This window comes from Chelonia mydas, chromosome 7 (genome assembly GCF_015237465.2).
Source record: "Chelonia mydas isolate rCheMyd1 chromosome 7, rCheMyd1.pri.v2, whole genome shotgun sequence".
Classification (NCBI taxonomy): Eukaryota; Metazoa; Chordata; order Testudines; family Cheloniidae; genus Chelonia; species Chelonia mydas.
Genome location: NC_057853.1, coordinates 40,459,860 through 40,487,379, shown reverse-complemented (window position 1 = coordinate 40,487,379; position 27,520 = coordinate 40,459,860). Strand labels below are relative to the sequence as shown.

Sequence of the window (27,520 nt, the reverse complement as noted above, 5' to 3'; positions counted from 1 at the left end):
CTTTCTTCTTGTTGCCAACATACCTGAAGAAACCCTTCTTGTTACTCTTGACATCTCTTGCTAGCTGCAGCTCCAGGTGCGATTTGGCCCTCCTGATTTCATTCCTACATGCCCGAGCAATATTTTTATACTCATCCCTGGTCATATGTCCAACCTTCCACTTCTTGTAAGCTTCTTTTTTATGTTTAAGATCCACTAGGATTTCACCGTTAAGCCAAGCTGGTCGCCTGCCATATTTACTATTCTTTCGACTCATCGGGATGGTTTGTCCTTGTAACCTCAACAGGGATTCCTTGAAATACAGCCAGCTCTCTTGGACTCCTTTCCCCTTCATGTTAGTCCCCCAGGGGATCCTACCCATCTGTTCCCTGAGGGAGTGGAAGTCTGCTTTCCTGAAATCCAGGGTCCGTATCCTGCTGCTTACCTTTCTTCCCTGCATCAGGATCCTGAACTCGACCAACTCATGGTCACTGCCCCCCAGATTCCCATCCACTTTTGCTTCCCCCACTAATTCTTCCCGGTTTGTGAGCAGCAGGTCAAGAAAAGCTCCTCCCCTAGTTGGCTCCTCTAGCACTTGCACCAGGAAATTGTCCCCTATGCTTTCCAAAAACTTCCTGGATTGTCTATGCACCGCTGTATTGCTCTCCCAGCAGATATCAGGAAAATTAAAGTCACCCATGAGAACCAGGGCATGCGATCTAGTAGCTTCTGCGAGTTGCCGGAAGAAAGCCTCATCCACCTCATCCCCCTGGTCCGGTGGTCTATAGCAGACTCCTACCACTACACCACTCTTGCTGCTCACACTTCTAAACTTAATCCATAGACACTCAGGTTTTTCTGCAGTTTCGTACCGGAGCTCTGAGCATTCATACTGCTCCCTTACATACAGTGCTACTCCCCCACCTTTTCTGCCCTGCCTGTCCTTCCTGAACAGTTTATAACCATGCATGACAGTACTCCAGTCATGTGAGTTATCCCACCAAGTCTCTGAGAAGCTGGATATGAGTCAACAGTGTGCCCTTGTTGCCAAGAAGGCCAATGGCATTTTGGGATGTATATGTAGGGGCATTGCCAGCAGATCGAGGGACGTGATTGTTCCCCTCTATTCGACATTGGTGAGGCCTCATCTGGAGTACTGTGTCCAGTTTTGGGCTCCACACTACAAGAAGGATGTGGAAAAATTGGAAAGCGTCCAGCGGAGGGCAACAAAAATGATTAGGGGTCTGGAACACATGACTTATGAGGAGAGGCTGAGGGAACTGGGATTGTTTAGTCTGCAGAAGAGAAGAATGAGGGGGGATTTGATAGCTGCTTTCAACTACCTGAAAGGGGCTTCCAGAGAGGATGGATCTAGACTGTTCTCAGTGGTAGCAGATGACAGAACAAGGAGTAATGGTCTCAAGTTGCAGTGAGGGAGGTTTAGGTTGGATATTAGGAAAAACTTTTTCACTAGGAGGGTGATGAAACACTGAAATGCGTTACCTAGGGAGGTGGTGGAATCTCCTTCCTTAGAAGTTTTTAAGGTCAGGCTTGACAAAGCCCTGGCTGGGATGATTTAGTTGGGGATTGGTCCTGCTTTGAACAGGGGGTTGGACTAGGTGAACTCCTGAGGTCCCTTCCAACCCTGATATTCTATGAGTCAGGGGCAAGAATGTCTGTGACCATTAGAACACAGACACCTCAAAAACTCAGAATTTAACCCATTATTCTTGAGTTGTCAACATTCATCTGCTGCTGGCAAAATGTCTCCATCCCACACTAGTGGCAGACACACACAGATGGTAATGACCTTCTACTGCTACAATTTACTCAAGTGGTACACAGCTCCACTGTTAATCTAAAGACGCCAACCCTCCAGAGGACCCAAGTTGAAGGTCAATATGATGAAATTTTTGTTTTTTCAGTTTTTAAGTTTCTTCCAAAAATTATGAAATTACATTACAAATTATAGTACGTTATAACATTAATGTTGCAAAATCAACCACTTAAAAGTTAGGAGATGCCAGAAATAAGGCTGCACATGTAATTGCCTCCCTTGTGCGCAGCCTTTATTTGTGTGATCAAAATCTTCCTGAGATCTTCACAGATAAGGCTCAGGGATAGTTTTTCCAAGTGGTGAAAAATCCTTAACTCAGGGCTTTTACAACTAGACTGGAGAGCACAGCAGGAACTGTGCCTTTGCAAACCATTCTGAATTTATACAGAAATGGACTGGATGATTTAATAGTATTTTCATCTCTAACTTTCATGATTTGTTTGAGTGAACTGAAGGAAAAAAAAAAAAGCCTGCTACCACAATGCCTGGTAGCATCCAACATTAGCCTCCAACTGGGGTCAGGATGGATTCCGCACTATACAGAATTCCAAGTTACCTGGAAATGATGCTATGAAACTTTTGCTGCATGTAATAATATGAAAAGGTTCTGTATCTCATCCAGAAGCAGTACAGAATTGCAGCTGAAGACCTTGAGTTATTGTGCAGTGAGATGGTCACCAGAAAGCTGTTTAAAGTCCAGTCTTGACACGTACCCAGCATCCTAATTTCCCAATTGAAGATGCGACTACTCAGCACCTCTAGAATCAGGCTACTTATTTAAATGTGTATATATGGAATCATAGAAGTTTGAAAATTTTAACCATAGCTAATTGGAGGCAGTGTGGTGTAGTGGATAGAGCACTGGACTGGGACTCAGGAGATCTGAGTTCTTTTCCTGGCTCTAGCACTGGTCTACTAGGTGACTTTGGACAAGTCACTTCTCTTTGTTCCTCTGTTCCCCTGTCTGTAAAATGGGGATAATGATATTGACCTCCTCGGTAAACCAGTTTGAGATCTATGGTTGAAAAGTGCTATTTCAGAGCTTGGTATTATTATTTGAATTAATTTACACTGTGCTACATGTGAGGGGGGAAATTCCTTCTTGACGGGTGGTTAGTTGACAACCTGAAGCAGTATTCTTCTAACATAGCTGTAAATGTTTTTCATAGCAATTAAGATATATAGTCTTAAAATATAGCCAATATTTGTCTCAAAACTCTCACAGTGGATTGCACACAAAAGCTTATGCTCTAATAAATTTGCTAGTTTCTAAGGTGCCACAAGTATTCCTGTTCTTTTTACAGATTGCCTGCTTATTCCATAAAAGAAATGTTTGTTTTAAATTTACTATCTTTCACCATCTTTGAGCATTCTTCAGCCTATGAAAAGTTAGGTTTTCCTTTTTAAAAGTTAGCAGTTAGCTAAAAACTACCAAGATGGTATTAGACATAATTGTATTTTCTTAATTATTTATATTGCATGCCCATTCCCTCATTCAGATTGTGGAGTAAAAACTGCCCACAGACTCCAACAAGCATAGGAAACCCAGCAGTCTGTGGAACTAGTTAGAGCATCAGGATGTTTACTGTACTCCATAGAAACTCTACCGACATCACTTTAAAGTGGAATTTTAGGGCTGTGGCCTGTGCCTCCATTAGCAAATGCCCCTGTTCACCTTGAAAGGAATGCAGCGCCCATGGACTCCAGTGCAACTCTCAGGCTATGTTGCCACTACTGCAGTAAGTTGACCGAAGTTACGCAACTCCAGCTACGTGAATAATGTAACTGGAGTCGACATAGGTTAGGTTGACTTACTGCGGTGTCTATACAGTACTGGGTCAACGGGAGACACTCTCCCATCGACTTACCTTACCCTTCTTGTTATGGGGTGGAGTACTGGGGTCGACCGGAGAGTGCTCTGCCGTCGATTGAGTGGCTCTTCACTAGACCCGCTAAATCGACCCCCCAGTGCATCAATCTCTGGAGCATCAATCCAGCAGTAATGTAGACATAGCCTCAGGCTGCAATAGTGGGCATAAAGCCCCTCTCCCCCACACTATGTCTGTGCAATCTGTAGAGTGGAAAAAAAGGAGGATGAAAATTTTTCCCTCCCACAATTGGTATACAACCCTCTAGCACCACGCTTGACCTCAGCTTTAGGATTTGGGCCCCAGAGAGGGGAAAAAATGTGGAAAGATTGCAATTCACTTGTTTGAAGTCCACGTTAATAGGTGCCTTAGAAAATACAGAATTGAAAGAATAATAATTTTTGGTGGTAATTATACAAACTAAATTTTTATGTTTCCTGCAATAATTATTTTCTCCTCATTTAAAAAATAGTTATTTTTTTCTTATATTGGAATTTAAATATGGTTTCATCTATTTATGAATTTTGTTTCTTCTTTTCAACAGGGTACTACAGAAAAACAAAAAAAATGGGGTTTCTATGTCAACTATCAATTATCCCTCTTCTATTTGGAGCTATGGTCTTTTGTCAGCATGAAGGTTATGATTTTGAGGATGAATATGACCAAGAGCCAGATGATGAATACTCACCTATTTTTCATTTTAATCCTAGTGTAGAATATGTAGTTCCTCATTTTCCTACTCCAGCCAAGTGTGCTCAAGAATGCTTTTGCCCACCAACTTTTCCATTATCAATGTACTGTGACCATCGAAAACTTAAGATGATACCACATATTCCTTCCCACATCCAACAACTCTATCTTCAGCATAATGACATTAAAGCTGTAACTGCAGAATCTTTTGTTAATGCCACTGCCTTGAGAGAAATTAACCTTAGCCATAACAAAATTAAATCTCATATGATTGACCATGGTGTTTTTGCCAAACTTTCAAATCTTGTGCAACTTCACTTAGAACACAATAAATTGGATGAATTTCCATTTCCTCTTCCCAGCTCTCTAGAACGACTCTTTCTCAGTTTCAATGAGATTTCCAGATTACCTGGAAATGCCCTGCAAGGGTTAGTAAATGTGACCGTACTTGATCTCTGCAATAACTATCTTGATGACTCCCTACTCAAAGGAAAATACTTTTCAAATCTGAAAAATCTATTGCAGATCAACCTATGCAACAACAGGTTACAGACTATGCCTCCTGATCTCCCATTTTCACTTATATATCTCTCCCTCGAAAATAACTCAATTTCTTACATTCCAGAAAACTATTTCAATAGACTTCCAAAAATAACTGCTCTAAGAATGTCACACAACAACCTGCAGGAAGTCCCATATAATGTTTTTAACCTTTCCAACCTTGTAGAACTCAATGTTGGACACAACAAGCTGAAGCAAGCATTCTATATTCCAAGAAGTCTACAGCATTTGTATATTGAAGACAATGACATTGAATGTACGTTGATTATTATTAGTCCTTTATAAAAACGAGAGAAGTATTTCTATATCTATAACATTTTTTCTTTTGCATAATTTTTCTGCTTATTTCTCAAAAACTTACTGACTTTTAACCTCAACCCAACACCAACACTACTGGGCTATATTCAGTCTTGCTGACACAAGGAGGTTTCTGCTTTGCTGTGATGCAGGTTACTCATCCTGCCCTTCTTTGAGGGTCCCATCAGTTGGGGCATAAGGCTCAATAGTAGCCCTAGTTCTGCAGCTTACCCAAGGAATGCTCTGAATTGTTCATTATCTTGGACTCTCAATGGAAGAAACATTGCAGAAGATTTGTACTTCTGCTATTTTCCTATCACCTCCAAGCAGGCTCTCTGTCAGACTGTGCTCCAGCTTCCTCTAATAAAAATCAACTAACAAGTCTAGCTTATTGTTTAAAACTTGTTTGTAGCAAAGGCATTTGATAAACATTTATATAGAAAGAGGCCACTATTAGTACATTTCCCTTACATTAAAATAATCTATTTTAGGCCATTTTAACACCACAAACCTTCCCACTTCTACTTGATCAAAAGCTATTTCTGTTATTGGTTTTTCCATATCTGGAACTCTAACTTAAGTCAAGAGGCGGGATGACAGCAATATTTTTCATCAGTTACATGGGTGGATATTATTCCTGTTTCTAGCTATGAAAAAAAGTGGATTTTAAAGAAATTTGAGTTCTCTTAATATTTTCAATGTTTAAACTAATATTTTTCACTCTTTTACAGTTGTAAATATTACTCTGATGTGTCCTTCAATTGATCCAAGGAATATCAATCATTTAACCTATATTCGGATGGACCAAAATAAGCTTACAGCTCCAATAAGCACATATGCATTCTTCTGCTTTCCCCACATACGCATTATTTATTATGGTGAACAAAAAGGAAGTGTCAGCCAATCAACACAACTGAGAACTCCAGTTGTCCGCAGATTTTTAACACCAGAAGAATATGATGAAGCAGAAGATGGTCACGAAATGGAAGATGGTCATGAAGAAGGAGAAAGAGAAGATGACTACTTTCATCCTTACTTTTAAGGAAGTAATTATAAAGTACAAGTAAAGTATATATAAAAGAGGTGAATAATTTGGGGCACTAAAAGGGAGTTATGAGCAATATGAACTATGTAAACAATAGTGGTTAGATCAGATTCCAAGTATATACAACAGTGCTTTCTAACCTTTTCCAGGCAACTAATTATTAGTTGAGTGAAGTAATCCTTGACTGTACCAATCATTACCCTTTCCCTCTCACTCACATTCCAACTCGGAAGAGAACTTGGTTATGTTAATTTTGCAATTTGGACTAAACTTTTTGCATATATTTGTGTTGATTTTAATTTTTAAATGTATACTGAGTGGTTTTGGTTTAACATAACTGAAAGAATAAAAATGCTCTTAATCTGAGAAAAATGTTTAGGGCCTTAACTGTGAAACTGGTCTGCATCATTTGTGCAGTATCTGTATCATCTAAATTCAAAGCAACATGCATGAGTAGTTTCTTAATAAAGTTTGAATTTAATGCAGTATTGCAACATTAGAATTAGAGAGGACTCATTAAATAGCTATCGTATAAAACATAGCAACATTAAACAGACGTAAAAAAAACAAATACTTTCCGATCTAGCTTGCACAATAACTATTGATATAGGTTTTATTCCTTATTCTTTTTTTTCATACATGAACAAATAATGTTACTTTACTTTCTGTGCCATTATACATGCAAAAGCACATACTACATATTTTGTTCTTTTAAACAGTACTTGCAGAAAACTGGCTTTTGTTTCGTAAGAGAATGTATCCTGGATGACACAGGAAATTTTTACAAATCACCCTTTAGAAAAGCAGCACTGGTGGTTAAAATATACATTAAAACTAACTAAATAAGAATAATGCTATGCTCATTGGACAAAAAAAGACGTTTACTTTCAGCCCTGTTTAAACCATGCAGCTGAGTGTTTTTATGCCTTTTTAATTTTTCAGACACCTCTGTGCTTTCATTGCCATGTGTCTGTAGTTTCATTTTCAACTGGATGCATAATGCGCATATTTGTTCTAATACTTTAGAAAATTTAAATCTTCTACTTTTTTTTTTGTTTGTTTTTACAGTGCCCTATGAATTGTATAAAGATACCAAATATCTTCAGTTTTTGTGGGCATCCAGTGATACAGTGTCCAGGTCTTTGAGATATGTTTTTGCTTGTTACTTAAGAAAAATCAATACAGCAAAAATATTTATGTTCTACCCCTCCGTTATTTCAAATTATTTTAATAAAATTAATCATTTCATGCTTTTTGTTGTATTTTAGGCACTTTGAATACAAATGTAGGGTCTCCCTCTACATAGGTGATGAAATTTGTGTGTTGGACTCTGGTATATCAGTGTTACTTTATTCCCATACTGACGTAGACCTTGAGCTACTTTCAGACATCCATCTTACAAATATTAAATATACATGCTTTTGCCATGGGGAGTTTTGTACATTATCTCTGATGAAACTGATTAATTGTGATTATGTAAGGTAGAATACTTAAGAATATTATGAGATGCTTTTTCATCTTTATTCATTTGGATCTTCTACTTTGCTAAATCTATCCCTAATTTCCTGAGAAACCCTTTCTTCTGTTATGGATAACTTGCCATCTGAACAAGAAAGACATGAGTGCAGAACTGTACACTTTACAAAGCAGCATCTAATTCCACAAGATCTTCTGAATTAAGACAACAGAAATACTACACCAATGATGCAGGACAGCACTACTTTACAAAAAAATCCAAATACAACTGTGTATATTCTGGGATGTCATGTTTATTAAAGAACAACAATTTTTATTGTTTACAAAGACAAACAAAACTTATTAAAATCTACATTTAAGACTAATTTTCAGGCGTTTTAAATCAAAATATCAATTTTTCACCCCTCTATTCTCTTCATTCATAAGATGAAAAGATCTTGAAAATCAACCAAAACCACTCAGACTTCACAGGAAAAGATCCACAGATTCCAAGGCCAGGAAGGACTATTGCGATCACTGAATCTGACCTCCTATAAAACAAACCCATAGAACTTCCCAAAAATAATTCCTAGGGCACATATTTTAGAAAAAAAACATCCAATCTTGTTTAAAAATAGTCAGTGATGGAGAATCCACCACAACCTTTGCAAACTGTTCCAATGGTTAATTCCTCTCACTGTTAAAAATTTACACCTGATAATTGCCCCTTTCATCTTCATGGTAACTGCACAGATTAATAGCATAACAATTGTCTTCCTCTGTTATGGCCTTTCTTAATATATTTGTCAACCTAAAAAGCTCTTTTGAAGTCATATAGAAAAAAATCTGTGCATACAATAAATTCTTTAAATCTAGGATTAAAAATTTGCCAACATTACATATTTTTGAATTATTTTAAAGGACATATTAACATAAACATATAGCTTACTAACTTCTGGAAAACACCGTGTATCATGACTTTTCTCTTTTTCTGTATACATTATAAATTTAGACTATTAAAACATGAGAGTCTCAATTTAGGCAGCCATTTTTTTAAATCTAACATTAAGACCACTTAAATATAGCATAGTTAGAAACATTGTACATGCTTCCTCAAACTGCTGACACTTTAAGACTAACATAAAACTTAGTTTCAATTTTGTGTTTTATACCTACAGTAAATCCAACAAATAAAAACTGAATTTTGAATATTAAAAAGTGTGCATAGCTGGATACTACAAATTCAAGAGATTGATTATTAACTTTATAGTAATAACATGTTGACATGGCTTCTCAGTATTAGCACATGCTTCTTCTCTCAAGAATATATACACTTAAATATGTTCCTATGACCACCTGCTAATTTTATTTCTGTCTTCACAACTATTAAATTTGTAGTCCCTTCAAGCATTCTTCTTTTTTTCCACTATATATTACACTAGATTTTGTGGCAACCCAGTGACATATCCAGAAACATGACATGTATAGTTAACAACCAGAAAAGATGGCCAGGAAAGAAAAGTTTTTGTTTACTCACAAATGACTGCAAAAGAAACGCCTAAAAGTAGTATTCAAACAACTGACTTCTGCTTCTGATACAGTGTTTTAGTTTGTTCAGATGGTTATGTGAGTTTATTTTCAAAAGAAAAACACAGCTAAAATGAAAGTGTAAAATGAAATCTGCATTACAATGCTACCTGTTATAACAGTCAACAAATAATAAAAGCCATCACAGGGCTGCTTCTACAGGTTTCACTCTAGTAACTGAAGGAAGCGGTTGCATGATACGGAAGATACATATGACTAGGAACCAAGAGATCTGGGCTCTGCTTCTAGCTTTGGGCAAGTCACTTTGCAGATTTATGGTTTATTCATTTCAATCACATAAAGGGGGATGATGATACTTTACCAGCTTTGTAAAATACATTAAGATTTATAATGGCTAGGGTAGTTATTTTTCATTATTATTCAACAGTACAGCAAGTTTGACTTTATTATGGTGTATTTTTAGAAATATTGATAACATGTAGTCATAGTTAAATGTGTTGAATCAATTAAACCAAAACCATGAAATTTTCGAACAATGTTTTTATCAGAACAAAGTTCTTAAAACTAGAAGCAAAAATGACTAATATAGAAATTTGCCTCGTTTACATTACAATTGTTCGTGAACACTGTTGCAGTAAAAAAACAATGCTAACTGATTTTTACAGTCTCCATTCTTTCCTTTAGTCATAAAAACATTCAGATCCTTTTTAAGTCCTTCTAAAACGATTAAGCATTTTTGTGACATTTACTTCAATATCTTATTAAAAAAGTCACGTACGTATTTGCTTCACATCCAACAGATGTTTTTTATTTCAACTTTTCTGATTGCTTTTAATATATTCACATTCCACTGAAATATGTAATAACTTGAATCAGTTTCCTTTTTATATTTGTTTTTAAATTGTACTCTGCAAGCAAATAAATAAAGGAATTTCCGACGCAAAGAACATGAACGGAAGCTGTAGTGAGTTTGTACCAGATTGCATCCCAAAGCTGCTTCTAAGCAGCTAACAACTTCTTTACATTACTAATGTGAGAACATTAACTTTGCCACTTGTGGAGATTTTACATATCTACTATAATACACATACACACAAATCCAATTGCATATGAGCATCTGATAGCTGTGTGATGAACTCTGGAAATATATGATAAAGTGTGCATTTATCATTCTCTTCTCAAAAGTTATTTTACCAAATTTTTAAAACTCTAGTAATCCAGGAAGTCAGGCTAAATAGATGAGTAAAGCATATCCTATGTTCCTGTGCTATAGTTACCAGGCCTAGTGACATTATTCCAACTTCATTTTTATTGTCAGTATATGGAAATACTGTAGCATCTCACATATCAGGGCTGAGGATGTGTGAGGCAAATTATCCCTTTCCCAGCAAAGAACAGACTGAGAAAAGAAAATATAGGGGAGGAAGTGAAAAACAAAATGTAAGGAAAACACCAGATGGTATTCACCCAGGAGTTCTGAAGGAACTCAAATGTGAAATTGCAGAAATACTAACTGTAGTCTGGAAAATATCATTTAAATCAGCTTGTCTACCAAGTAACTGGAGGACAGCTAATTTTTAAAAACGGCTTCCAGAAGTGATCCCGGCAACTGCACGCCAGTGAGTCTGACTTCAGTAGCATGCAAACTGGTTGAAACTATAGTAAAGAACAATATTGTCAGACACATAGATGAACATAATTTGTTGGGGAAGAGTCAACATGGATTTTGTAAAGGGAAATCATGCCTTACCAATCTACTAGGATTATCTGAAGGGGTCAACAAGCATGTGGACAAGGGGGATCCAGTGGATATAGTGTACTTAGATTTTCAGAAAGCCTTGACAGGGTCCCTCACCAAAGGTTCTTAAGCAAAGTAAGCAGTCATGGGATAAGAGGAAAGGTCCTCTCATGGATTGGTAACCGGTTGAAAGATAGGAAACAAAGGGTAAGAATAAATGGTCAGTTTTCAGAATGGAGAGAGGTAAAGAGTGGTGTCTGTACTGGGACCAGTCCTAATCAACATATTCATAAATGATCTGGAGAAAGGGGCAAACAGTGAGGTGGCAAAATTTGTAGATGATACAAAACTACGCAAGACAGTTAAGACCCAAGCAGATTGCGAAGAGCTCCAAAAGGATCCCTCAAAACTCAGTGACTGGGCAACAAAATGGCAGATGAAATTCAATGTTGATAAACGCAAAGTAATGCACACTGAGAAACATAATCCCAACTAGACATATAAAAAGATGGGATCTAAATTAGCTGTTATCCCTCAAGAAGGAGACCTTGGAGTCATTGTGGATAGTTCTCTGAAAACATCCACTCAATGTGTAGTGGTGGTCCAAAAAGCGAACAGAATGTTGTGAATCATCAAGGGATAGATAATAAGACAGAAAATATCATATTGCCACTATATAAATCCATGGTACGCCCACGTCTTGAACACAGCGTGCAGATGTGGTCGTCCCATCTCGAAAAAGATATACTGGACTTGGAAAAGGTTCAGAAAAGGGCAACAAAAATGATCAGGGGTATGGAACGGCTTCCCTGTGAGGAGAGATTAATAAAACTGGGACTTCTCAGCTAGGAAAAGAGACGACTAAGGGGGGATATGATAGAGGTCTATAAAATCATGATTGGTTTGGAGAAAGTAAATAAGGAAGTGTTATTTACTCCTTCTCATAACACAAGAAGTAAGGGTCACCAAATGAAATTAACAGGCAGCAGATTTAAAACAGACAAAAGGAAGTATTTCTTCACACAACACACAGTCAACCTGTGGAACTCTTTGCCAGAGGATGTTATGAAGGCCAAGACTGTAACAGGGTTCAAAAAAGAACTAGATAAATTCATGGAGGATAGGTCCATCAATGGCTATTAGCCAGGATGGGCAGGGATGGTGTCTCTAGCCTCTGTTTGCCAGAAGCTGGGAATGGACGAAGGGACGGATCACTTGATGATTACCTGTTCTGTTTATTCCCTCTGGGGCACCTGGCATTGGCCACTGTAGGAAGACAGGATACTGGGCTAGATGGACCTTTGGTCTGACCCAGTATGGCCATTCTTATGTTCTTATGAATGAGACACGAAAGGCAACACAGGAAAAAATGCCAAATTAATTTGTGGTTATAAGTAAGTGGAGTTAACACAGGAAGGAAACAAAGCTTTTTAAAGCAGAAAGTTGTTAGTAATTTATTTTTTTTAATCATTAAATAGATGGTTGATTGACATGACAATTACAATTAACTCCAGAACATAACAACCAGTACAAAACTAGTTTATCCATTTAAAAGAAAGGAGAGCATGTTTTGGGTGATGGGCTGTAGGGAAATGGCAGAACATTGTTTTATTTCTGTCTATCTTGGGGTTGTAGGTATCAGAAAATTTGATACCTGATTATTATATGCTGTAGGAGCCTCTAAGAGTAATATATTTATTTGCAACATAAACTAAGTCTAGGTGTTTTTGTTTTCTTTTATAGCCATTCAATCAGTAATGTCTGCAGCTTTAACTGGAACCAGAAACTTTTGCAAGGTATTCACTCAGTCATGGGGCCTTGTTGCAGCTGCCTATCAGTTTCCAGACTTTTGGCCCTTGTGGTGACCCAAAACTATTTAATTGAACCTGGGAAATATTTCCAACTTACCTGTTGAGAAACTTACATATGTAACTCCTTTATTGTGTCCCCTTATTTCTTGTATCTTTTTCAATCTTTTTCTGGCTTCATTAAAGACATAAATTATCCATTTGGGAAATCAGTTTATCACGTCCCCTGGAACTTGTACTTTATAAGTTCCTCCTTAGCTCCTCCTGTGCCACTGACACATGAAGAAGTCCGGTTCCTCCAATGATTACAATCACAATAATTGTGGTACTTCTTCCCAGGTTATGCCAGTGCATTCAATACCCTCTGTCATGATCTTCCACCAGTTCTTTCTTGGCCTTCCTCGCTTTCTCTTTCTGCCCTCCAGTACCTAATTCAATGCTTGCTCAGCTTGTCTCCCATCTTCCATACACTATACATGTCCCAATCATCTGAGCCTTCTTTAATGATATCTTCTAATATGTCCTGCTCTATCAGCTCCCTTACTCTTGTATTTGTTATTTTGTCTTTACACTCAATGTGTAATATCTTACTCAGCCTTCTGGGATAGGTAGCCTTCAATTTCTTTTTGTTAGACAGTCTCATTGGTCAAGCCTCTGCTCCATATAGTAGTATGCTCAGTACAATCAAATGGTATAATCTAGCCTTTAGTTTGAAGTGGAGACCTATGTTTGACCAGATGTTGTTCATCTTTCCAAAAGTGGTGCTGCTTTTCCTAATCTTGTAGGAATATAAGATATAATTCTAAATAAAGACAGAAATATAAGATAGATATGCTAGGAAAAGGCTGCAGAGGCAGAAGCAGCAGCATAGAGGAGAGACTTCAACCAGCTCTACAGAGTAGCAAATGATCTCACAGGAAAAAAAGACTTTCCCAGGTCTCAGGCGCTTCTAGGACTCTCATCAACAGATGTTAAAAATGCATGAAGAACATGCCAGATGATGGAAAGAACATTTCCACTCCATATTAAGCTGTCCAGAGTTGACAATCATTCACAGATTCAAGAGAAGTGTCAATACCAGGTTAGAAATAGAAGATGGACCAATAACACCCGATGAAATTAAAGCAGCCATCAAAGCCCTCAAATACGGGAAAGTTCCTGGGGTTGACAGAATTCAAGTAGAGTTGCTAACAGTGGGAGGCCAAATTCTGATTGAGTGGCTAACAAAACTGTAACAAAATACGGTGAAAGTAGCACCACAGCACTGGAAAGAAGGTATTATCATGGCATTGCTAAAAAAAGGGTGCATGAACTGGAGGCATAGTACTGCTATCAGTCCTGGGCAAAGAATTGGCTACTGTTATGCTGAATAAAACAAAAAAGGCAATGGATGAAATATTACAAGAAAAACAGCTGGGTTCCATTGAGATAGATCATGTCATGAACAGATATTCACTCTGACAGATCACTGAAAAAGCTACTGTTTGGCAAAAATCCATCTAAATTCACTTTTAGAAAGTGTTCAACAGTGTCTATAGAGAGACCCTGAGGAATATTGCTAGAAGCTATGGGATACCAGACAAGCTGATCAACGTAATAAGGAGTTTATACGATGGAAAGTAAGATCAGATATAGGCCTGGCTGAGTGAGGTGAATGGTTAAATATTGTGCCTGGAGTTAGCCAAGGGCGTGTGCTATTACCAATTCTCTTTGCATTAGTAATAGACTGTGATGAAGTGAGCAACAAAAGGCTCATGGATGGTGTAAAATGGGTTAGTGGAGACTAATTACACTATTTTGACTTTACTGATGACATTGCTTTACTAAGTATATTGTAGAATGAAATGATTGCCCTTACATCAGAGGTAGAACAGGAAGCAGCAAAAACTAGATTTGAAGTAACTGCAGAGAAAACCAAGATTACAAAGGCAGGAAACTGGACAATATACACAAATGTGTATCTGGATGGAAATCTAACAGGTAAGACTTCTGCTGTCTGCAGAGCATTATAACACTTGAAGGTGCAGTGATATTCCTCTTACCCTTTAAACATATAATATTAACTTTAGTTTAAATTTGCCTTCATCCAAGCAGATTTTACAAGAGAAGACAGGCTTATAGTCTTATAAGAACTAATAACAATTTTGGCTTTAAATAACCCTCAGAATCCTCCCTAAGCACTTTCATAGTCTCTTCGTTGGAGAAGCCATAGGAAACATTCTCTATAGATCCTGCTTTATTACTAATTGGCTTTTATCAACATAGGTGTCTTTTCTTTGCACATTCAGCTCAATCATCCTATATTCTTCTTTCACCAAACCCCATACTGCATGACTATTTCTCTCTATCTTGTTCCTCTGAGGGGACTTCATTCTTTAAAATACTCGAATGGTGACTTGAAACCAAAAATATTCCACTGAATCAATGTATCTGGGCTGAATCTTGACCTTGTGCTAGCCGGACAAAGTGTGAGAGAAGTGAGACCCCACTACAAAGTAATAAAATCTAATCAACTGCCACAGCACTATACAGAAAGCGCTTAATTTCAAAACTTGTATAAACAGACCTTTTAAGTGTTACCACTAATGGCAATGCTTTAGGAACTAGGTGGAAAGCTGTTCCTTCAGAAGAATGACAAAGGGTATGTCTACACTTCAGTTAGACACCTGCGGTTGGCCCATGCTAGCTCAGGTTCACGGGGCTAAGCCTAAGGGGATGTTTAACTGTGGTGTAGACGTACGGGCTTGGGCTGCTGCCTGAGCTCTGGGACCCTCCCACTTTGCAGGTTCCTAGAGCCCAGGCTGAAGCCCGAACCTGAATGTCTACACTACAGTTAAACACCCCCTTAGCCTGAGCCAGAGCCAGATGGTTCAGGCCCGCCACAAGTGTCTAACTGCAGTGTAGACATATCTATACTGCATATCTATACATATCCATTAATATTTATTTGGATTTACAAAATGCTAAAAAAGGATGCCTGCCCATACGCTCTAGGCACTGTAGCCATTACTTAAAAATACATCATAGATAATACCCCGATATAACTTAAGTTCATCAGTATAACTCAACACAATGTACAATCAGCAAGTCCAGCACCTTCGAATCTCAAATCACCCTTCTCCTCCAACAATTCCCTCCCTTTCTCTGTGAATTGTCAAAATTCCTTTGTAAAAAGATGAGCTTCGCAGCGTGCTCTGAAAGTCTTAGGCTCAGGCTACTTCAGACAAAGGGAGGAAGGGGGAATAGCATTCTAAAGGTATAGGACCCCCACAGAAAACTTGACCTCTACGTTCCCCATAATTTTTCATTATATTTATATTTGCCACCCATCTTCCTGGAAGAGGTTCCTTTTCCAAAGAAAGGTTCCTTTGTGACTGCTTTCTGAGGGAGATATAGGCTATTTTTCCCGCAGATTGTTTTGGTTATTCACTGTATATGCTACTGTGCATATACACTTTTACCAACAATTTGTATGGTTCATAACACTTTTCATATATTGTTTGATTGCCTTCCCTTATCTTCTATACAAACCTCTTTCAGACTTTGAAGAAACTTTCACAGAACAAACGTGCATCTGAACAATATTGGTTTTGGAACCATCTGTGCTGTTGTTCCAGCTATCCACATATGAGCTGTTGTTCCAGTAATCTAACCATGCATAACCTTGCTACCATCTTGTCAGCATTTTGGTAATAAAGAGGCCACCAATTCAGACAACTAACTTGATCCTAGTTTGTAAAGGGCTGTGTAAATAAAAAAAAAAACCTTATAACCAGTACAAAAACAAAATAACCAGCACAAATGGACTAACATCCAATTCCAACATCTAATCCCAATTAAAATTTTAGTTGCTATACATTTTATCAATGTATTAATAAAAAACATTGAAATGCCAACCAATAAACACCACAGTAGTGAATTTGGCAAGATTAAACTGTGTGCATCTGGAAAAAAAACTTACAAATTCTGGGGGGGTGGGAAATATTGCCATTTTGGACTTTTTTCTTAACTGGTAGAAGGATAACTTCAGCATTACAGAGACTTGGAAATAAGAACTAAGGCCTGAACTAATCGGACCACCAACACTGTTAATGAGGGAAAAGCTGTATTTCAGAAACAAAAAATAGAAAGGAATGAAGAAGCATGCTTAAGCTGGTTTCTAAAAAACACTTTCAGTTCTAGCTACATTTAGCATCTTAGTCCTCTGAAGTACTCAAATGGTGTTTCATTGTTTATGTAATACTTTAGACTAATTAGTCTGATTAAGTATAGTACTTATATACAAAGCTTCTACTGTTATATGTATTGCCGTTTCCAAACCATATCACTGGCCAGCTGCTATGACAAAATCATGTTATTTTAATAACTTCTGCAATCACTCACAAAAATTCATATAAAAGGGATGCTGAGTGAGGTTTAATGTTTTATGCCAAATGTATGAATTTAGTAAGGTGTCAAATTTCAATGACCTACTTCAACTAAATGATTTTGATACTGTATGTTCCTAGGGCTATCCCACAAGTTTATGAGTGGACCTAACAGAATACAGTAGATTTATTTGTGTACGTATTGCATGAATGACTCACAATGTCTATCAAGCACCAAGAAACTAAGTAATAATCTACATTTCTTCCTTCCAAGTACAATGTTGCTCTAACTGCAGTATTTGCCAATATTATCCTTTACAGAATGTGTACAAGATGAAAGCCAAGGCCTCTAAGCAGCTGGAAAAAATATTTATAAGAGTTCTAAGTGAAGTGCAACAAACCTTCTAATACGTTGTTAAAAAGCAGGAATACATAAGAGCAGTAAATAAATATTACCATAATATAAAGCTAATAAACACACAAGTGTACATGAGTCTGAGGTGGTTTTAGGATAAAATCCCCAAAACAAAAACATCTGTCCTCCTATATGAATTGCTGCCATCATCGGTTACATCACTTGTTGGACCAACACTTCACAAAGGTCTGCTTTAGTGGTGGGCTTCAAATATGAATTGGGATAAATAAATTGTTTAAAGGGAAAAATTATATAGGGTATCTGCTGTGGTCTTTTCTATGAGGAAAGTCACCAACACACACAGACAAAACAGAAATTCTACTTAGAACTAACCAATTCTGTTATCTTTGGCTCTTTGACAGGAATCTGAGTCACTGAAGTAAAAGAACATTCCATGACTCCAATATTGCCAATCCCAAGCATTCAAAAACCATGAATCAGACCCCCAAAAAACATCTGACCAGTTTAAAAAATTTATTTTTTGAGCGTGTGAGCTTTTGAGATTTTGGAAGGAAACTGCATACCCCCAATTTGTGTATAATAATTGCATATTTCAAATTCGACTTTACTCATACAAAAAACTAACACAAAATTGCAGGCCACCTCCTGGCTGATAAAAAGGGTCTCCACTTGCTTTCTGAACTCTGGGGTGCAGGAAGTTGGCCTTATTTCCCTCTCAATCCCCCTCAATATCTCCCTTGTCTGTCTCTCTCATTTTCCTTCTTGGCTCCACCAGTTCTGTCTCCCACACTTGGTCTGCCACTGCACATTACTGTATACTTTTAGTTTCCCTCCTTTTCCCCCTAAAAGTCTCATACCCCTCATCCTCCCTCCTGTTTACCAACATTACAGTGTACCCCTATTTTGCTCCTGCATACTTTTGAACCTGATCCCATTACAGTTGCATGTGCAATCTCCAAACCTCAGAGCCTAGCTAGAAGCTGTCTCTTGTGAAAGGCACTTGGGTTCAGTACACTGGAAAATTAGACTGTCATCTTTACTGGAGCCACTTCCATGAACCTCTGCAAAACTGTAGGGAAATGGAAGCCATCTTATTTAAAGGCAGCCTGTAACTTCAATACCACTGAAAGCAATCGAAAAAATGACCATTTTAAATACAGGCACAAGTCTACAACGATATTGACAGACATCAGAATATCAAGAAAAGCTTTTCTGAGAAGGAACAAAAATCAAACCTAATAAAAGAGACTTGATAAAATTGTGACAGTTCGCAATTTAGACTTGCATAGGGTGGATTGATTTAAATAACCAATTCTTATCATGATTTAAATCAGTAAGCAGGAATCCTTGACTTAAATAATTGATTTTAATCATGTTTTGCATTTGTACTTTTTAGTTATTTTCCCAAAGGTTAACTCTCATTGGTTATTGACCATTAAAACCTGTTGATTTCCAAATAAATATAGGTTTTACACTAAATTGGGTGCTTTTTTTTGCTAACCAGAGGGATACATTATATCTATACACATTTACTTAAGTTATTATACAGCTTCTTACATTTATTCAGATTCTCAATTTTTTTATATTTTTATGATGTTAAGAAATGTATCATTCACCAATTTTTATTTACTAGTTAATTATTTTTTTATTTGTGGTTCATGTCAAGCTCTGTTTGGACAGAAATTCTAATTCAACTAAAATGCACAAAACAAAATATTTTTATTAAATAAAACTACTTTAAATGTGATGAATATATATGAAAAACGATTTAGAAGTTTATCAAAACATACTTTGCATTTAAAAAATAACATTTATTTAAAAAAGCAAGTGTTATCTAGTTTCTTAATAGAAGTGATTGTTGTTGCTCACCACATCTGTCAAGATTTTCGATTTCACTCCCTCACACCTAGTTTTTATTCATGGATTGGAAGAGGAAAATAAGCTTTCCTTCTTTTCAACTCCCAAGTAGTTTCTTAACTTTGAATAAACTAGTCATGGTATTGAATTAGCTGAATCAACTGAAATGAAGAAAATATTTTCTCTGCTGTTTAGTACGTCAAACTCTGGATCCAAGTACTTTACCTGTGACTTCCACCAGTTCAGGGTTTGACTTTCTTGAAAACTTGGCAGCAATTATGTTCTGCTAATTATTGTTTTTTGTATTTAAAAGATTGTGTTGACTTATTATAAGTTTAGACCCTAACACAGACTGTAGATTTCAAATTTAATTTTAAATATTTATTTTAACGACACCTGTATTTAACATAATTTTTTTAAAAAAATCTGATGTAAATAAAAAAAAAATTAATTCTAAATCATTTAATTTTATCTACCTTGGATAGCATAGCTTTTTATTTATCTTCTGTAGATTTTCTTCAGAAAGCTTTGGTCAATTAGACAGCAATAATTAAGTTTGTTCAGATTTGCAGGAAGGAACCCACATTCTACTTTTATAACTAAATAATGAACAAATAATGACTGATCAAACAATTTATTAAGTCAGCTCTAACAAAGACCAGGTGAAAAAATTCTGAACTTGCCTAGATACATGCAGAATATTTACTGCTTCTTGTGGATTTTCCAGGAATCCTTATACTACCCATAGTATCCACAAGCAGCCTGCTCATCTGAGATGATGTTTTGTTGTCCTTATTGAAATTCTGGAAGGTGGGCGGGCGCAAGCCCACCCGCTTCTAAAGGCCCCTCCCCCAGCCATGTGGCAGGGAGTAAAGGTCACAGGTTCAAAACTAGGAATCCAGAACTGAGCAGAGAACCCCGGACAGCACCCAATGCTCCTCAAAGGTGTCTAGGGAGCCAGTGGACGCCGCCCAGAGGAATTCTGCCTGGAGACATGAGACAAAGGAGGAATGGAAATAGGCCCCACAGTCGCAGAGCCCCTCCCCGTCCAACATCCTCCCCCTGGGATTATAGATAGCCACTTTTGGCCAGGGCCAGGAGGAGGTTGATGAAGAGATCTCGCGACTTTGTGGGGCCACAGACAGGCTGCGCAAATATGAAATGGTCTGGGGACAAGTGCAACCAGAATCTCAACAGGAGGTTCTGGAGGAGCCAGAATAGGGGCTGCAACCTGGTGCATTCTAGATAGGCATGTGCCAGCATTTCCCCTCACATCACAAAAGGGTCAGGCATCAGGGATGGGGGTGAACCATGCCAGGTAAGCGCCCATGCTCACGGCTCCACTGAAGGAGCCAACAACAGATATCCCCGGCAGGCCGTGGAACCAGGGTGGAATATAGGTTGGGAAACTGGGGTTCCTCACCCTCTGCAAGCGATAGTAGGTCCCGCCACTTGGCATCGGGGCAGAACATGAGGGTGAGAAAGTGAAACATGTGGAGCATGAGCGTGTAAAGAGCGAGCACTCTTGGTGCAGTTTCGAAATAAACCGGCTCCAGGGCCAGCTCGGGTTATGGAAGGGAGAGGGTTAAGGGGGCTTGTGGGGCAGGAGCCCAATGAAAAAGTCCAGAGGACCTGGGGTGAAGGGCAGGCAGGGAGAACCCTCTCGCAGGACCTGCTCAAGGAAAACCCGAGAGTTGGGCGATAAGGCTGCCCCACCTCCTGGAGTATACACAGGGGGGGTGTGAAGGATGGAGAGCCCCATGCGCTGACTGAGCGCTCAGAGATCCACCCAGTCCCCCATCATAGTCCAAGAGGTCTCCGATTTTGGTGGTTTCTGCCAGGACCAGCCTCAGGCACACCGAGGAGGACTCCACCACCTGCACACGAAGATGGGGTTTGTGTAGCAGGGGCTCCAAGAGGAGGTCTGCCCCCTCAATGGCCACCATGGACCTGATCGCCGAGAGCAGCTTCCAGGTCCAGAGGAGGTCCTGGTAGAAGACTGGCTGTTCAGAGAGGTTTCGTGGAAGACCCCTCAGATGGAGAAAAAGAGCTGCCAGTTGTATCGGAGCCCTTGGAGGTGGTGGAGGAAGGTGTGTGCCAAAATGCTCCACGCCGGACTGCCTGAGCTGTAAAGGAGTCTCCACAGGGCCTGGAGGCAGAAGACATGGACCGAGGCAGACCAGGTCCTGTCCTCCCTCCTCCAGGGGAAGACTCAGAACCCCTGCAGAGATCCAGTGCAGTCCTGGCCAAAAGAACCCCAGAGCTAACCTCTGGAGCTGGGCCAGGATCCCTGGGGCCGAGCTCAGGGTGTTGAGCCAGTGCCAGAGCACGGACAGGACTAGCTGGTTAAACACCAGTACCCTCCCCCAGAGGGAAAGGTACCAGAGTAGTCCTGTCCATCTCCACAGCCAATCACCCACCCTGGCCTCCAAATCCTGCCAGTTCTCTGGTGAAGGATGCGTGGGGGAAAGGTAAACGCTAAGATAGAGCAGTGGACCCACGCTCCACCAAATGGCTTGAAGCTCGGGTGGGAGGGAGCTCATCTGTCACCCATCCCCAACCATCAGGCCAGAGCTCTTGACCCAGTTGACCCGGGCGGAGGAGGCCACCGACTAGATCGCCTGGTCGGCCTCCACCTGCACCAGATCACCCGGGTCCTGGACCACAAAGAGCACATCATCGGCCTACATCGACAGGACCAGCCACAACTCCAGCTCTTGAAGCACCAACCCCGTCAGCCTCCGGAGGAGGAGTCAGAGGAAGGGCTCAATCGCCAGAGTATACAGCTGGCCTGACAGTGGACACCCCTGATGTACCCCTCACCCGAAGCTGACCGGTTCAGTCAGGGTCCAGTTGAGTCTGACCAAACACTCCGCAGAGGTGTACAGCACCTGGAGAAAACCCACAAAGTTTTGTTCTCATCACGACAAATGATAAGTGATTAAATAAAATGTCAAAACTGCATCTTCAAATATACTGCATAGAGAGCTGTTCATGAGCATGTTATGTCTATTTGGAGCAGCAAGCGAGAGCGTACACAAGTGATTTTCTGGTCATCAACAGCCCGAATTGCTGCTCTAACTGTGGTCTTATTGATTACTGACCACTTGAATGGTATTCTGCAAGGGTCTTTGAAGATGTTCTAACATTAAAGAGCCTCCTCATGAGCATGAATTTGAGAGATGTCCAGAATCCTAGAAAATAAATAGCTTCCTGATCAGAGAAGATTAGAGCTTTCTTAGGCCAAGACCTGCACTTTAACATCCCTTCCTCATCTCCATATCTTAAATGAGATTGTTATGTAAATGACCGCTCTGCACTTTTAAGCCAGGGGGGCGCTGGGGGTGGTGGGGTGGGGGAGTGGTGAAGAGGTATTTGGCTGGCTGGCCAAATGAAGGGAACAGTGCTTTATGGCTGGGGGAGGAGGGAAGATGAAAACTCTTGCAAAGGGGACAGCGTGGTCGCTGACTCATCCCCTAGGAATGCAGGGTTTTAAAGGGGCAGCCCTGCATCTGAAGCTCCCTTTTATACGGAGCAGTCTGATGCAGGACCCACCCTCCCTCCCCTTTATGTGACAATAAATCTGTTGGAGGGACTTGGATGGAAAAAGGTAATTACAGAATAAAAATGAGGTTACCTGCACTGTACACTTTTATCTGCCGGGTAGTCCCAGACATCAAATAATAAAGTTGCAGCCTAATAATACCCATGTCAAATATCTCCTGTCATTCTTTCGGTATAGCCAGATGCATTCCCCAAAAAAACTCAGCATATCTAATCCCTGAACTGCCTACACTCTTAGCACTCCTAGAAATTTTTCCAGAAGGATACAGAAGATATATCTAATATTGAAATCTAATACTTTAAGCTCAAACCCTTAGCATACAGTATTTTGCATCCTAGAACTCTTCCTCTGAACTGTTGCTGCTTGAGTTTGACTGTAGTGTGACATGAAAGTATGGATGGAACTCCAAGTTGCTACTCTGCAGATGTTTTGCAGTAGAATGTCAGATAAGGATGCTGTGGAGGTGGCTTGTGCCTACATGGAGTGAGCTGTGAGATGCCCAGCAGGCATGCTAAGATGCACCCCAAAACTCATTGCAAAATCCTCTGTGTGGATATGACTTGTCCCCACGCCCTTTCTGCAAGGGCAATAAAGAATCTTCGGGATTTTCTGATGGGTTTGGTTCTCTCCAGGTAGAATGCGGGGCATGCCTGATATAGAGGGAGTGAAGTCTCTTCTCCTTGGAAGAAGCATGGGGTTTTTGGAGAAATACAGGTAAGCGTGCTGATTGATTGATGTGGACCTCTGACACAATCTCGGGGAGGAATCTGGGGTGTAACCTAAGGAAACCTTCTCCCTGGGAAATACTGTATAAGGAGAGTCTGTCATCATGGCTCCCAGCACACTGACCCTTCTCACTGAAGTGATAGCTACTAAGAATGCCACCTTCATGGACAGGTGAGTCATGGCACATGTTGCCAGTAGTTCAAAGGGTGGGCCTGTGAGTGTTGAATAAAATCATGATTGGTTTGGAAAAAGTAAATAAGGAAGTGTTATTTACTCCTTCTCATAACACAAGAAGTAGGGGTCACCAAGTGAAATTAACAGGCAGCAGATTTAAAACAGACAAAAGGAAGTATTTCTTCACACAACACACAGTCAACCTGTGGAACTCTTTGCCAGAGGATGTTATGAAGGCCAAGACTGTAACAGGGTTCAAAAAAGAACTAGATAAATTCATGGAGGATAGGTCCATCAATGGCTATTAGCCAGGATGGGCAGGGATGGTGTCTCTAGCCTCTGTTTGCCAGAAGCTGGGAATGGACGAAGGGAAGGATCACTTGATGATTACCTGTTCTGTTTATTCCCTCTGGGGCACCTGGCATTGGCCACTGTAGGAAGACAGGATACTGGGCTAGATGGACCTTTAGTCTGACCCAGTATGCCTGTTCTTATGTTCTAACGGTCTGGATCAGTTGGGTGATGGTGGCTTTCTCACACCAGATCTTCCATATAACTTGTAGTAGCAGAGGGATGGGAGTAAAGGTGCATCTGCCTAGGAGAGCATCTCTCTCAGAGTCTTGGTCTATGGCTCCCCGGACCACAACATGGGAAGCTTCTGTTCGCCTGGGACGCAAAAAGGTCTCATAGTGGAGTTCCCCATTGTGCAACTATGATGGTTAAGACTGTGTCATCGATCACGCATTCAGAATCTGCAGAAAAGCTTCTGCTTTGTAAGTTCACCAGGAAGTTCTGAACATTTGAGAGGTATGTGGCCTGGTGATATAATTTCTGATACACCAGTTCCAACGTCTGATTGCTTCCAGGCAGAGGGGACAAGACCTCGCTCCTCCCTGTTTGTTTATATCACTATGGTGATATAGTCTGACATTATCTGTATGTGGAATGAGCGTATGAGGGAAGAAAGGCCTTGTACGCCAGGCAGATTGCACTTAGCTCCAGTATTTTTACATGTAGCCTGACCTCTTGGGGGCTCCATGTACCGGAGCAGTGTAGCAGTCCAAGTGAGCGCCGCATTTTGTAAGGAAGGCATCCATCAAAATGGTTGCCCTTGGCATGGGAGGCTTTGTCTGGGTTGGATCACCAAGTGAGAACTCTGGAGGGAATGGTGACTTGGGAGTCTATGATCCCTGCTCAGTCAGTAGTTCAAGTGGAACCAAGTTTGTAGGCACCACAGGTGGAGTTGCAGGAAAGATGTCACATAGGTACAAGCCTAACATGGAGAGGCACCAATGTCCCATGGTTTGAGGTTCGCAGGTGATGAGAGAGATCATGTGGGTCATCGCATAAAATCTGTCTTTGGAGAGGAATGCTCTCACAGACGTTGAGTCCAGCAGCGTGCCTATAAAGTTATTGTCTTTGTGGGTGACAAATCAGATTTGTCTTCATTTATGCAAACACTTAAGGTGACAAGGAGATGCTGAAGAAATTGTTACTGACATAACCTCTTGGCGAGATTGGCCTACAAGGAGACAGTCATCCAAGGTATGGAAATTCTGTATATCCCTGACATCTAATCTGGGACTCTACCACAGCAAAAACTTTCAGGAATGCCCTATATGCTGTCGAGAGTCCAAAGTGAAGGATGTGGAACTGGTAGTGCTGTTGGACAGCCATGAAACGTAAGACCTTTCTCTGTGATGGGTGAATGTCCACATGAAAATATGCATCCTTCATGTTGAGAGCTGCAAACTACACTCCCTCCTGAAGGGAGGGGATTAAAGGTGCCAGTGTTGTCATCATGAATTTCAACTTTTGGATAAAGTCGTTGAGCTGCCAAAGATCCAGGATAAGATAGCCTCCAAAGATGACAGAGGAGAAGTAGGTGGCAGCAGTGGTACATGGATCTTGACATGTATGTCAAAAATGTCCTCTGGCCTGTGGTTGGGAAAGGTTGGAGTGGTGGAGTGAGCCGAGAAACAGGACCTCTGAATCCACTGTCACTTACGAAGAGGTTCAGGTGGATGCTGGGAGTTTGGGATACGCAAAGGGGGTTGTTGTGGTTGAAAGGGATGTTTCCGGTATTTCTTCCAGGGGGCTGGAGTTTAAATCCCCAGAGTTTGCAGGGTGAATCCTGAGTCTTTTAGAGAATGTAGAGATTCATCTGTCTTTTCATTTAAAAGGTTGGAGTAGTCGAAGCAGAGGTCTTTGATAATATTTTGGATCTTTCCAGGGAAGCCCAAAACTAAAGTCTCAAGGCGCTTTGCATGACCAGTCCTGTGGACAGAGATCTGGATGCTGTATCAGTGACCTAAACCACAGCCTGTGGAGCCACCTTTGTACCAACTTCCCGTTATCCGGAGAGGACTGGAATTGGGCTCAGTCTTCCATGGGTAGCTTGTCTTTAAATTCGACAAAACTAGTATTTGTTTTAAAATCATATTTTGCTAATAAGGCTCGGTAATTAACAATATAAAATTGGAGGCCCACAGAAGAGAAAACCTTCCTACCTAATAGGTCCAGTCTCCTTGACCCCTTATCTGTTGGAGGAGATTTTTGGTAGTGTGGCTGAGCTCCCTCTGTAGCCACTTGTATCACCAACGAATTAGAAGCAGGATTAGAAGCGTCTTTCTGCTCTTTTTTGTGTAGGGGCACAAGATGCTAGTGTGTGCCAAACAGTTCTGGGTGGTTCTAATATGCTCTCACTGATTGGGAAGGCCACCCTGGTCAGTCCCTGTGGTTGTAAAATGTCCAGAAGTCTATGTGGAAGGTTCTGGACCTCCTCTAGAGGGATTCAGTGACACTCTGCAACAACTCCTGATATTGACAGTGGTCATCCAACTGAGAAGGCAACAAAGAAGTGACCACGTCATCCAGGGATGATGAGAAGGCTCTCAGTGGAACCAGCGGAACTGGCTGACAAGAAGGGGAGAAGTGGTACAACTCCTGAGAGGGATCCAGGCACTTGCCATAGGGGTCCCAAGGGCCCCAAAAAGGCACGAAGGAAGGATGCACCAGCTGTGGTAGCCCCCATGGGAATCAATATGAGGTGTCCATACTAAGGGTCGTAGCCAGAGGAATAGTAATGTCTTGGCTGTCTGCCAGGACTCCTCTGCCTTCGGGGAGACACGGGTACAGCTACCTCCTCTGATTCCTCCGACAGTTCCTCTGATAATGGCAGAACCATTGGTACCAAGGCGCTCCAGCCCAGAAGATGGAGATGGGGTCTCTCCTGAGACAACAGTGCTGATCCCTCCTCTGTGGTAAGGACGTCTCTCAGGAGGGCAGGGTCTGAAAGGAGTGGAGACTGCGGATAGAGGAAGAAGATATCCCCTGGCATTACAAAGGTCTCTGCATGGCCCAAAGTCTGAGGAGTTCCAGTAGAGAGACCTGACAGGCCCGGTTCAGCTCGCCAGACGGTCTATGGATAAACGAGCCAGCACAACGAGTCCAGACCTGCACTTGTGGGTGGGACTAGCGAGTGTCTGTCTTTGCACCCTGGTACCGCAGTCACTGTCAGAACCAGCACATCCGTCTTCTTCCATGCCTTACCCTCCAGCCTGGAGTTCTTTGGCAGAGCCAGTTCTGTGAGTTCCATATGCGACATCTCACCTGATCTGGGCTGGCTT

The 27,520-nt window shown here is 40.5% G+C and overlaps 2 protein-coding genes across 4 annotated transcripts in view; one reads left to right on the top strand and one right to left on the bottom strand.

Moving 5' to 3' along the window:
• OMD (osteomodulin) overlaps window positions 1–6,651 on the top strand; it is a 28,384-nt gene extending 21,733 nt beyond the window's left edge. For both annotated transcript variants that reach the window (XM_043551948.1, XM_007055584.4), the window contains 2 exons: window positions 4,229–5,191; window positions 5,964–6,651. In XM_043551948.1, the coding sequence (XP_043407883.1) occupies window positions 4,252–5,191; window positions 5,964–6,274 (1,251 nt within the window). In that variant the 5' untranslated portion in view covers window positions 4,229–4,251 and the 3' untranslated portion in view covers window positions 6,275–6,651. The remainder of the gene's footprint in view (window positions 1–4,228; window positions 5,192–5,963) is intronic.
• Window positions 1–27,520, bottom strand: part of LOC102944498 (centromere protein P) — a 316,300-nt gene that overhangs the window by 223,784 nt on the left and 64,996 nt on the right. The window lies entirely within an intron of this gene.